Source organism: Trachymyrmex septentrionalis, unplaced genomic scaffold, assembly GCF_001594115.1.
Source record: "Trachymyrmex septentrionalis isolate Tsep2-gDNA-1 unplaced genomic scaffold, Tsep1.0 scaffold53, whole genome shotgun sequence".
Lineage (NCBI taxonomy): Eukaryota > Metazoa > Arthropoda > Insecta > Hymenoptera > Formicidae > Trachymyrmex > Trachymyrmex septentrionalis.
Genome location: NW_017305705.1, coordinates 2240964 through 2253376, shown reverse-complemented (window position 1 = coordinate 2253376; position 12413 = coordinate 2240964). Strand labels below are relative to the sequence as shown.

The 12413-nt window shown below is 38.4% G+C and overlaps 1 protein-coding gene across 1 annotated transcript in view; it reads right to left on the bottom strand.

Moving 5' to 3' along the window:
* LOC108751992 (E3 ubiquitin-protein ligase MIB1) overlaps window positions 1-12413 on the bottom strand; it is a 433491-nt gene that overhangs the window by 376840 nt on the left and 44238 nt on the right. Inside the window, exon 9 of the mRNA XM_018492523.1 lies at window positions 4099-4250. Within this exon, the coding sequence (XP_018348025.1) occupies window positions 4099-4250 (152 nt within the window). The remainder of the gene's footprint in view (window positions 1-4098; window positions 4251-12413) is intronic.

Here is a 12413-nt window from a genome sequence, read left to right as displayed (position 1 = left end):
ATCGTTGATAATGTAACGCTGATGCACATTTATTATACGGCAACTTCACGTTGCTATGCTGTGCTACGCTTCCACGGAGTAGAGTGGAAATTTATTATGTTGCGGCAATAATCCTTTAAAAAGGTTTAGCAATGACAATGGATTTAGTAATAATAAACATAAATACAATATAATTGACAATTTAGTATAACAATAATAATAATGAAGTTACACAGAACGTGTATTTTGAATAATAATTAATAGCGATTTTAATCGAATTTCTCCCTAACTAGAAATAGTTTAAGAATGCAAGGATTTTCTTAATTAAAATGTTGCATGAATTATATCGTCGTCGTAAAAATAACATATCACCACTTTCTGTTACCAAATGATTAACACATGATTAATTCTGTAATAATTGCAAATTTAAGGCTTTGTGAATATTCACAATCAAGTTTGGTTGGTCGATCCTAATTTGAAAACGTATAGAAGCTGTGGGCAGAAGCATGGAAAACGAGAGAAGTTTCGTCGACAACCCTTGGAGAATGTACCTTACAAAGCAGCAGACGTGGCAAGAGAGGGAAGGGTAATGGGGGGAGGCCGCACCAGAGGAGAGCAGGAAATTACGTCTCCGGACGTCCGTTCGTTCGGCTTCAGAGCGCTATGGCACGGATCTTGAGAGAAACCGGCGGCTCCTTTAGAGGGCGAGTGCAAACGCGAGAAAAGGCCAACAGGGCAGGAGTCAGGAAAGGGTGGCAAGGAGAGAGAGAGAGAAAGAGAGAGAGAGAGAGAGAGAGAGAGAGAGAGAGAGAGAGAGAGAACCGTAAGAAAGGCCGCGACCCGTCCATGACCGGGAACAAGACTACGGAAGAATATTGGGACACGAAGAAGAAGGAAAGCGGAATTGGTTGCAGTGAATATACCTGACATTCGTCTTTATCTAAGTGTACTTTGGAAATGCAACCGGTGTAACGAACACGGACACGTACTTGCTGACGCTTTAAACTTACATTCGGCCCGAGCAATCACGTATGAAAACGCTATACCCTTACAACGACTGATCCGTATAGATTGTATCGAACACGCGCGAATACTATAACGTTTGTCTCGCTTTGCTGAAACAGAGATCGCTATTTCTTCGTGAAGAGCAAACGATCCTTGATTGTACGGCTCCGAGTACATTCTGCCTATCTCGGCGCTAATACGTTTCTGTGATTGCGGTGCCTACTTGAAGGCATCGCACTGCGAAACGTTCGCTCTTCGGTCTATATAATGACAAGCAAAGTAAACCTCATCGGTTTCGAGTACTCATTTACCGCAAACTATCTTAGTCTGAATTAGTTTCGAATCACCCTCGAGCGTCTTTCCTAACGTAAGATAGTCGCTATAATTATCCCAGCTATGGAGAGGTTCGCGGCAAAGTTGACGTTTCTTGACGTCGATAGTCTTCGGACGATTAACCTTATCGTTCGCTCTGAGCAATGGGAATAAAGACAGCAATATTGAGTTTTCGCTAATTCCTCATAATGTAAGTCCCGGATTATGATGGTAAATTGAACCAAGACATTCGATCAAAGCAATGTCAGAAACTATCGATCGAACTCTTCATCCATCTCTTCTTTATATAATCGAAAATTTTTCACAATACCTTATTCAGTCACCCTTCTCGCTGTTTTTCCAGCTGGTAGCAACGGAACAAAGATAAATGTTCGCGTACCAATACACGCTGTCTTATGTACACTGATGCGACAACAGAAGCGTGAAATGCGAGGTGATTTATCAGGGAAATTTGTTCCACGATATTTTATTCTTCCTTGTTGCCAATTAGAACATGACAATACAATTGAAAGAATTTATCGCGCAAAAAAAACCGCAAAAAGAGATTTTTTTATCTAAATAAAAATAAAATGAGCATTAAACTAATACAACTATATATTGTGATAAAAATTGCAGTTTCGTTTCATATACAAGATAATAATCAATTTGTTGTTCTAATATATGTATATTAGAATCTCAAATATTCATGAGATTTTTGTTCACTGATTAATTTTCTGGACATAAAATTTCGAAATCTTTTTTTATTTATTATATATATGAAAGAATTAAATTTGTTCTAATTTCATTTCACGGAACTGCTAACGTACTTAAGAATTAAGGAAGTCTAGACAAATAACCTGCAAATCCAGATATCGTCTCTTTCTCGTTGCATAGTAAAAATTTTCATGTTATTTTAGCGATTACGTCGTAAAGCGAAAGTCATAAGCGACTACGAATCACTGACGTTCACATGATTCGAGGAGTTGAAAGTAAATCTTTCATAATAGTCACAATTATGATTATAGGACTACTAAATTCGGTGTCGCCATTTTCTGGATTTAAAAGTAGAGCAGACGCGAAATATTGAAACAAATCTTTCATACAAGCAGAAAAGACATAAAGAAAGACAGACAAAACGAGACAAAGAAAAAAAATACAAAAAAATATACAGGAGTAAGACAATACCGCATGGAAAGTTTTCAAATTTGTTGACCCGCATTCTCAAGTAAAAACAAAAAAAAATATGGCAAACGATAAAAAAAGATCGCCCCCGCAAAATAGAGCCACATATTTTTTCTTTTAATAAAATAAAATAAAATAATAAAGAATCGAATCTCAATTGAGATAAATCAAAACAATATTTATGCCTTTTTGAGCTAAACACAGAATGTTGGTAGAAGATAATTTATTTAGTTACTTAACATCTTGTCTCTTGATCATTTCGATCCAAGCTTCGAATCCTTTTCAGTGTATCAATACAATAATATATGGTGTCAATCAAATGTGTCGTTTCAATGAAACTGTTACACTTCCCGTATATCTCTAATGATCTTCATTAAAGCGCACAATATGAGATGCTGATTACTCAAACGTTAGAATTATCTGAATATTCGTGCGTTTTAACGAAGATCATCTGGAGACACTGGTAATGTCTCGGCACTAAGCATAGCGCGAGACACTAACTTATGATCATACCGAGAAGTGTAATAATTTCGTTGGAACGATACATTTGATTAACACCATATATCATTGACGTTAAAAAGAGAAAAAAATCCAAAGCTTGGATCGAAATGTATGGTCAAAATGTCAAGATGTTAACTAAATAAATTACGAGTATCTTCACATCAACCCATCCCATGTTTAGCTCAAAAAGGCATAAATTTGTTGTTTTGATTTTTCTTTTAAATAATAAGAAACTCTAATTTTTAATATTCTTTTTCTCTTTTTTAAATGACGATGTATTTCGGATAGATAAGCAAGTAGAATCGTCGTTAACGAAATAATGTTATTTCAAGCAAGTAATGTAGTTTCAAACTAGATATCGTTCCTATTGGAATATCCTCGTCTCATTCTCGTTACTCCGTCTTTGCGTCGAGAAGTAATAACTAGAAGTGGGCAAATCTCGAAAAGCTCCGAGAGTCCGCGTGGCTAAATTGAACGAGAGGAGACGGGAGGCGAGAATCGAGGTAAAATTGACTCGCTACCACTCGAGAATGACCGGATCGATTAGACTTCGTCGAGACGATGACAGGAACATCGTCGACGACGACAGCTTCGGGAACATCTGTGGTTCGACGTTCTTTTATGATTCGTCGAACAAGAGAACAAAGAAGACGGAAAAAAGAACGGACCAATTGGACATGCCGTTGGAAAATCTCACTCGTAACTTCTTATGAAAAAAGCTTCGTATCCAGAAAACCCATTGTTCGCGACCAACGTTTCGCTTAAACACTCGTGTTTCAGACAAAAAGACCTTGTACCTTTCTATCATATTAATTAAAAATTTCCAGTCACAATTGTGCGCGTATAAGTAAAATATTAATCAACGCGCAAACATAATAATAATAAATCATAATCACATGCATATGATTAACGAGATATTTCTCGCAACCATTCAAATACTCAAAATACATGGTGATCCATTAAGTCTGCAAAACGAGACGCGCGTAATTGTTATCCGGCGCAAGCTGTTTATTGGTGTTTCTCTTCACCGCGAATCTCGCTACCTGACGGTTAAATTCTAGAACGGCGCATTCAGCGTCGCGGACAAAAGCGTCACATCTGAAAACGCGAAGCACTCACCTTGGGTTGCCACGAAGAGCAGCATGGTGAAGAGCGTTGAAGCCATTGTTGTTGGTGAGGGTGATGTCTGCGGCGTGGTCCAACAACAGAGCCAACATGTCATCCCGTTTCTTAGAGATCGCATCGTGAAGAGGTGTGTCACCTTCGGAGTCCTGCAACCAAGAAAATATTCTTCCGTCACGTATATTCCATTTTCCAATAATCAGAATGCATGAAAATAAAATACATGCTAAAATTCCGTTAAAAATAAAATAGATATTCTAACGTAACACACAATGCAGAATTTAATTAATCACTTTAATGAGATTACAAGTATTAACGATAAGTATTAAATTTTAAAATAATCCTTTTTACTTTTTTGCATTGTTAAATTGAGAAATTATTAATTTTTATTTATTCATTTAAAATACTTTAGTTTTCAAAATAGTTCAGTTATTTAATATATGTAACTTTTTCCGAGGTAATATTTTTCGCGATAAAATTAGTTACGGATTTCAAAGTGTTTAAAGATTATTATAAAAATACCTGTGAACATCGATAATATTAAATTGTCAATTTAATTTGTAATATTATTATTCTAGTTCTGTTAGGATTGCGTTTTGATTAAAATAAATTCGACTAAAAATAAATTCGACGCAGTTTGCAGGATTGGATTTGTGATATATAAATTCACATGATATTGTTCCAGCACTAAAGATCCAGCTTGACCGTTTAGCCTTTATAATATTTCTTAACGATTGTATTGTTCACATCGCGGTCTAATATGATACTTGAATTTGCATATTTTTTTCCATACGTTATATGTCAAACACATAACGCATGTATATCCAATACTATGCGCATTCTGATAATCTATCGTTTCCTTCTGTTCCACCAGAATCGTTAATCTTTTCAGGATTTGTAAGTCGTTTTTAACCGAAAAGAATTCAAAGACAGGATCACCGTAGATAACGAGTGGAACCGTACTATTCACCTGGATTCTCTACAGAACTGGATCAATGCTTCGGCCAGTTTTGGCTCCAGCGGTTACGATTCGAACGATACCTATGAGCTTCAGTTGGCGATAAAACGTACGGAAACAGGGGCCATCCATTAATGCCGAACAACGCAGTACGAACTCGTCGCTAGCAAACAAATGGATGAACGAACGAATGAACGAACGAACGAACGAATGAACGAACGAGCGAGCATAGGGATAAACACTACAACGATGGGCCGACGTAACGCGTACAGTTCACAGACAATGCAAGTATTTGCGTTTGAAAACACGCGTGATAAGAATGATGGACTTTAGAATAGCTGCCACAAAAGCTTTTAACAAGCGCTTGAAAAAATAATTCTTTTCGCTGTTAGTAGCAATTCCGTCGTTTCAAATATAACAAATAAGGTTAAATATTTCCATTCGAATTATGAATCTAACTAGATTGTCTCCTCGGGGAAAAAAAAAAATTTTACATACTCTATGCCATCGATGCCCAACGACAACAATAATTCACTCGATGAAAAGGCGATATCGGCGAGTATCGTTTTTACGATAAATCGAAAACGACGAAGCGTAAAATAGCATCTGCGACAAGCTCATGACGATGCTCGCATTCCGGCGCAAAAACTAGGAAGAGCGAAAAGCTTCCGCGACATCAGCCATTGCCGGCTGCGTAAATAATAGGGCATCAGGCACAGATACTTTATGGGATCAGTTGGAAAAATCCTTTGTATAACTCCAATAACCGTGGAGGATAAATCTGCCGGCGCTGTCGAGAACCGCCGGCGCTATCTCGCGCTATAAATGCTGGCCATGTGTCACGCCACTAGGTAAGGGTAAAGGTGAGAAAGAGAGAGAGAGAGATAAAGAGGAAGAGGGAGAAGTAGCGGGAAAGGTGGAAAAGAGAAGGGAGGAAAGCTAAAAACGGAAGCAAAGCGAAGAGGAAAGCGAGAGGTCAAAGGAAAATGCCGTCGAGGCGAATAGGACTAGTTGGGAACAAAGATCGTGCGACAATCGCGGGACCTTGTCTTATTTACCTCGTCGTTGAATCTCGTCCATTATTCTTGGCTATTATTCTTGCCGAGAAAAAGTAATCAAGAGAAATAGCGCGATGTAATAGCGTTAATTATTTCATAAATGCGCAATTAAACGAACCATTTTGCAAGCTACAATATAAAAATTGCAGTTTATAGAAGAATTTATGAAACTTTTACAAAGTAAATTCGAGTAATCAGTTCGTCAATGATTGTTACCTACTTTCGATAACTACGATGGCTATGGTGACTATCGATCGGCATCCTTGATTTCTAAGGATTACAATGACTCAGCCGCGAACAAAGATTTGTACGAGAGGGACGAGAAAATAGTAGGTCCCTGGATGCGGACTTTCAATTTGCGACGCTGACGTGCTCTTTTCCATCGATGTGGTCCTTCTCTCATTCGATGTCCTCGCTGTTCCTTCTGGGAAAGGGTTTGCATTATAACCCCTCTTCTCCGCTCTCTAGCCGTCCACCTTCTTTATATCTCGCCGCCGCCCACTCGTTTAAGTCCAACAAATGACATTCGATTCATACCACACGCGCCACAGATAGCGTTCAAATAACTTGCGAAAACTTTAATTTCAACATTTCTCTTCTTCGTCCACGCCGCAATCGTTTCATCGTCGCGATTCACCGCCGCCGGCCATCTCAGGCATCACGATCCGTTTCGAGACGCTCGATCATTCTTAAGGCCGACAAATTGCCAGAGACTTGTCAAACGTAAGAAGTACAAATGGTCCTTGCGCGGATTCTTTGTCACATATCATTGTAGTTTGCTAGATAACGCGGTTGAAAATATAAAAAAAAAAAACTACCTATGCGACATGAAATAATGCTACTCTGTACTTAATAAATTGAGAATGATAAAGACAATCGGAAGGCCAAATAAACGTTTACGTATATTTGTTCCGCGAAAAAGCATGTTCCCCAAATTTGCTTTGGCTAAAACGGATACCTGGCGTCGGTGCTATCGTATGACGCTATGTACAAATCAGGTAAACGAGCCAGCGAAATGAGAAAAGACAACAGCAACAACGCAGGCGAGCAGCCTGGAAGTGTGGATGACAATCAGCATCGGTGTCGAAGCTAGAATAGAGGGGAAGCAGAGAGGGGGGAGAGGGGCAAATCGACGACGAGGATGGGAAGTCGAAGCGAGTTGATTGCACCGCAAATATTGACATCGCTAATTCTTCCCCAGACCCGTCGTTGGGCTCGTCGAAGACGACGAGCTAACTAATGAGAGCTTTAAGACATCAGCAAGACGTAAAGCAAACTTAGATTTCAAGTGCCGTTGTCACTCGAAATCGGAGGAGCAGTCATTCAACGTGACTGACGAATACAACCTGGCGAAGCAGCTCCATTGTTACAGAGAACTAATAGTATTCCAAGTACCGTCACTTCTTGTAACAAACGTGCCGGAATTAAATCGCGTGGCCACTTAACGTTCTACAGGCTACGCACTATTATTATGTACATTCCATGTATATTCGTATTTCCGTTGATGAAACAATTTTCAAATATATACATTACGATATTACATAATTCGGTATTTCAATAATTCACGAAACTTCCGTACTATTCATTCTTTGATAAAGTAATCCATTCGAACAAATGTCGAATCGAATTTTAGTAGTTTGACTATCCGCTCGAACGAGCTTTTAGATCACATCCTCGTCAAATCTAATGTGACTAGGAACGATCGCAAAGGCGAATCCACTGCAGCGTCCACCGAATAAGCTTAACTCCTTTTTCAACGACGATCGATGGCGATTTCGCTAAGACCGAATGAGAAGGGATGAAGGGAAGACGCGAGTAGAGATAGAGAAAGAAAAAGAGAAAGAGAAAGAAGAGACATCCCTTCTGCCTTCGTTGTTAAATCATCCCCCGATTTCTTCAACTGGAGGAGGAGAGGGTAGGGAGTAGGATAGAATTCGACGGGAGTCTGGGAAGATAATGCAGACCGTGAGAAACCGGGACGGAGCACCCTCAAAGTCCGCGCCCGCGCTTGATTGCAACCAACCTTTCTCACCCAGCGTTTCTACTTTTGAGGAGGAGACCTGGGGATTCCTTTGGCCGGTGCACCAAAGAGACGGGATCGAGTAAAGGCACCTCGCAAAGACAAGAACTGGTATGCGGGTCTGGTGTACGAACGCCTACGGAAAAAGAGGAGGAGATAGGAGAGAAGTCTGGATTTCCGAGTAGACTGTGAAAATACAGAGGCTGCAAGATTCTCCGGCTGGCTAAATAAAAGCGGCAAGTGCTAAATGAATCAACTAATTCATTATATCGACTGTGCTTGGACTTGTTATTCGACTTTTAAATGTGCACGAAAACGTTGATGCTTTTGTCCGCCAGTTTGTCCGCTACCAGAGCACGCTGAATAAAACACACAAGTTTCCCTTATCTTTGCTAAATCAGAACATCGAGATTGTATTAATTGTTCTATGAAGCAAATTTAGATTAAATTATATTAAAATATAATGTAGTTGAAAATTCTAAATCTGATCACGAAACTAAAACGGTATGTAAAATTTTAAATAATATTTTATTTTTATAAAGCCATAATAATAGTTAAGAAACTGTTATCTACCGAAAAAACTAATTAACTCATTTATGTCATTGATAATGTCAAATCTCCATTTACATTTACATTTGCTTACGCTTCAAAATCGCATAGCAGTACATCATGTAACGAACGACGTAGATGAGCTAAAATAGAAGCACTTATTAAAACGGTAATCATTGCACGGTTCGCTGATTTTTGATCAATGATTCGTGATCACCGTGGTTGAAGGTAATGTCGAATCGTAGCTATATTACCGCCACGCGTGTCGACGGATTGTAATCATTGTATAGAAACGTGACGTTGATTTCGCGACGAGTGTATGTGCGTATACGTACGCACTGTCACGTATGGTTGACTGCACGCTTCTAACGACCCGGCTCTACTTGGCAGCGTGAGGGTAAAGGCAACCCCCGAACACGGCAACCACTCGTACACAGCCGCACAGTTGCATAATATTACGTTTATACCTGACATTCATCATTAGCGGCGGTAATTTATGTTGAGCGCGAATGGTCCCGCGCGCGAACGGGCTAATTAATATAAATTGCCGGCGCGAGGATTACGCAGAGTGACGATGCCGTGATGCTGCGATTCATTGTGTACTATGCGAATCAGCCGGGAGCCGATTATGTTGATAGATTGTCGCGAATAAAAAATTTCGGAATGCCGAGCCGAATAACGGGATAGAACGAGATGCAAAATGAGATGTGCCATACTAACATTATTTCTACGGCTGGATTTTTTTGGAATTATGGGGATAAAAATAAAATGTGCAGCAGTGTACTGATACTATATATGCGCTAATTTAAAATTACATTGGGGATCGATGACCCAGTTCTTTCGGAGTCGGGCAACGCTTAACCCCAGGCACGGCGTCGCCAAATGCAATTCTCCCGAATCGAAACATCCTGATGAGATCGTTTTTTCTGAGCACGTCGTGCGCGAGTTCGCCGCTCTGCACTTTATGACGGAGACTCTGTAACCCGTCGTGTTTGCTGAATCACCGTGGTGCAATACACCGGTATACAACGATATAAAAAACGAGAAAGCAAAGGAAAATTGGACTCAAGAGAAAAACCAGTTCAAATCGGTTCAAAATAAAATGACAGAGAATAAACCAAAAACATTTTTATGTCGTTAAGGCGATGCTGAAATCGTGTTTTTACCGACAAAAATATTATTTTTTACACTAAAAAAGTTGTTGAATCACAAATATCAGTTGATTCAACTAAATGTAGCGGTCACGAGCTGTCAAGCAAATATTTGTTAACTCAAACAAATAATATGTTTTAAATTACGAGATTTTGTTGACACGACTTACGTATATTTAATCTAAATATATAAATAATACTACGAATTAAACGCATTTAGTCAAATCGACAACCTTTTTTCTCACAAATATAATTACTTTGTATTAATTTCATAGAATTAAAATTTCCTCTTCCACGATTAAAATAGATACATATGTGCTAATGTTGGCTCTGATCTATTTTATGTTCAAAGCAGAAAAAAAAATTATGAAATTATAAATTTCCCTTTTTTTTTTCAATATGGCGATCAATGCTGTCAATTTATAAAAACATTTATAACTTTCGTAGAAAAGTTATGTAGGTCATATATTCGGAATAAAGACAGAGTCAGATGTAAAATAAAAAAAAAATATATATATATATAAAAGTCGTTAGAAAGTTTAAAAGTATATAGTATAGAGTGATATGTTGTCTCGTAAATCATGTTTGTATTGTAAACCGTATGTGTGTAAGTCGCATTTGATTGGTAAAACTTCAGTATCCCTTTGAAAAAATATCTTTTCAAACGCAAATAAATGTGCTGCGATTTATCATCCATACGCTAGAAGAATTGGTAAACGTTATTCTACTTCGAGGTTACTCCAACTTCTAACGAACGCAACTTGATCGATGGTACTTATACAGGCCTGATTCTCTTGAGTATTTTGCATTGTACATCTCTTGATTAGGAAACTTCGTCTCGCCGCTCTTTTTCGATATAAAGTGACACTACATCAGTTTTAGGAAGTATTTTTACCTATCAAAAATATGATTGATATCTCCAATCATATATCACATTTATGTAATCACATTTATATAAGTCTAAGTAATCATTTGAAAATTGACACCACAAATTTTAATAATTCAAAAAATATATAAAAAATTGTAATGTTTAGTAAATTTGGCAATTTAATGCATCGTTGAAACGGACTAACAGATAAGATGATATTTACGACAACATCATAGCCTAACATTTTTCAATAAGGACATTGATGCAAAAATGATAGTTTTGTAAGAACATTAACGATATGAAATTAGTTATATATCATTATATTATCAATGTATATATTGAGGAGGATCCAAACCTATAGGATCGAAACGTTTGCGTATTTCACTGATATCATCAATATATAGAAAAATAATAATTTTTATACACTGACTTCTTATGTTAGTTCAATTAAAGATATTTGTTACGTATTGATATCAAAAACTTCATGAAATTAACGCATTGTTACTTTATATAAAAAAAAAAAAAAAAAACGGCGAGACAAAATTTTCTAATCAAGAGATGCACAATGCAAAATACTCAAGAGAATCAGCTCTGTATAATTTTCTTTCGATGCCAACAAACAAACTTTCCCGGGTCTTTGTTACGCAGTCTTCCGCGTACGGGGCAAAATTTAATTTAGTAAGGCGAGTCAAGAAAGGGTGGTAGAGACGCTAGCCGAGGCGAAATAGTAGTGGTCACAACAATAACTTCGGAAAACCCTGTGTCCGCACCCCGCCCGACCGTGACCACTCCTTGCTTATTGCTTTTAGTATTAACGCGCCCCTCGCTCCGCTGGGCTCCACGCCGCGGGCTCGCTCTTTGTAGCGACAAAAGGGTCCCGACCAGTCTCGACTATATTTCGTGGTCACGAGAACTACCATTTCCTCTCTTTCTATTCCTTTCCCGTACTCGTAAAACGAGTCGTCATAGAGAGACGAGCGACGCAACTTACTGCTCCGATGTATCTCACGTGTTTCCGCACCAGTGATTGGACAAATATGATCGTCTCTCTTTGACGCTGCACACGCAAAAACAAAGATTAATTAACGAATAAAAGCTCGATACGGGTAAATTTAAAACTGTGATCGTTGATGGGAAAAAAATGACAATATATTTCACGAATATTTAGCAAATAGTAGCATTTTTATCTGTAAAAAGAATTTGCTAAAAAACTTGTAAAACATTTCGAATGTAAATACAAAAATGTAAAACAAGATTTTGCCTCTTTGCAGCAACACGCATTTATATTGAATTTATATTAAATTTATAGAGCGCGTGACAATATAATAATGTTGTCTCGCGACACTTATTTTTCTTGCTGTCAGCGCGTTCCTTCAAACATTCGTATATTGATGCCAAGCCCGAGTGATGGCATCATCCATCAAAGTATTGGTTCAGTCATGCTCTTGTCTCTACGATACTACTCTGCGCCGCGTAAGCCGCGTTCTCTCTCGCGAATCAGAAGCAAACTTGTCATTGTGTCAACGTCGATCTAGCTATCAAAATATCATCGAATATCGGCGCGTCGCTCAAAACAGCAAGAACTGTCATCCATCAGAGAAAGCTTGCAACATGCAGATGTCATCTCGCTTCACTCTCTACTACGCTTAATTGCGCAACGATCGATACGTGACGCTTACGCGTTTCGTGTGCCATTACATATATGTAT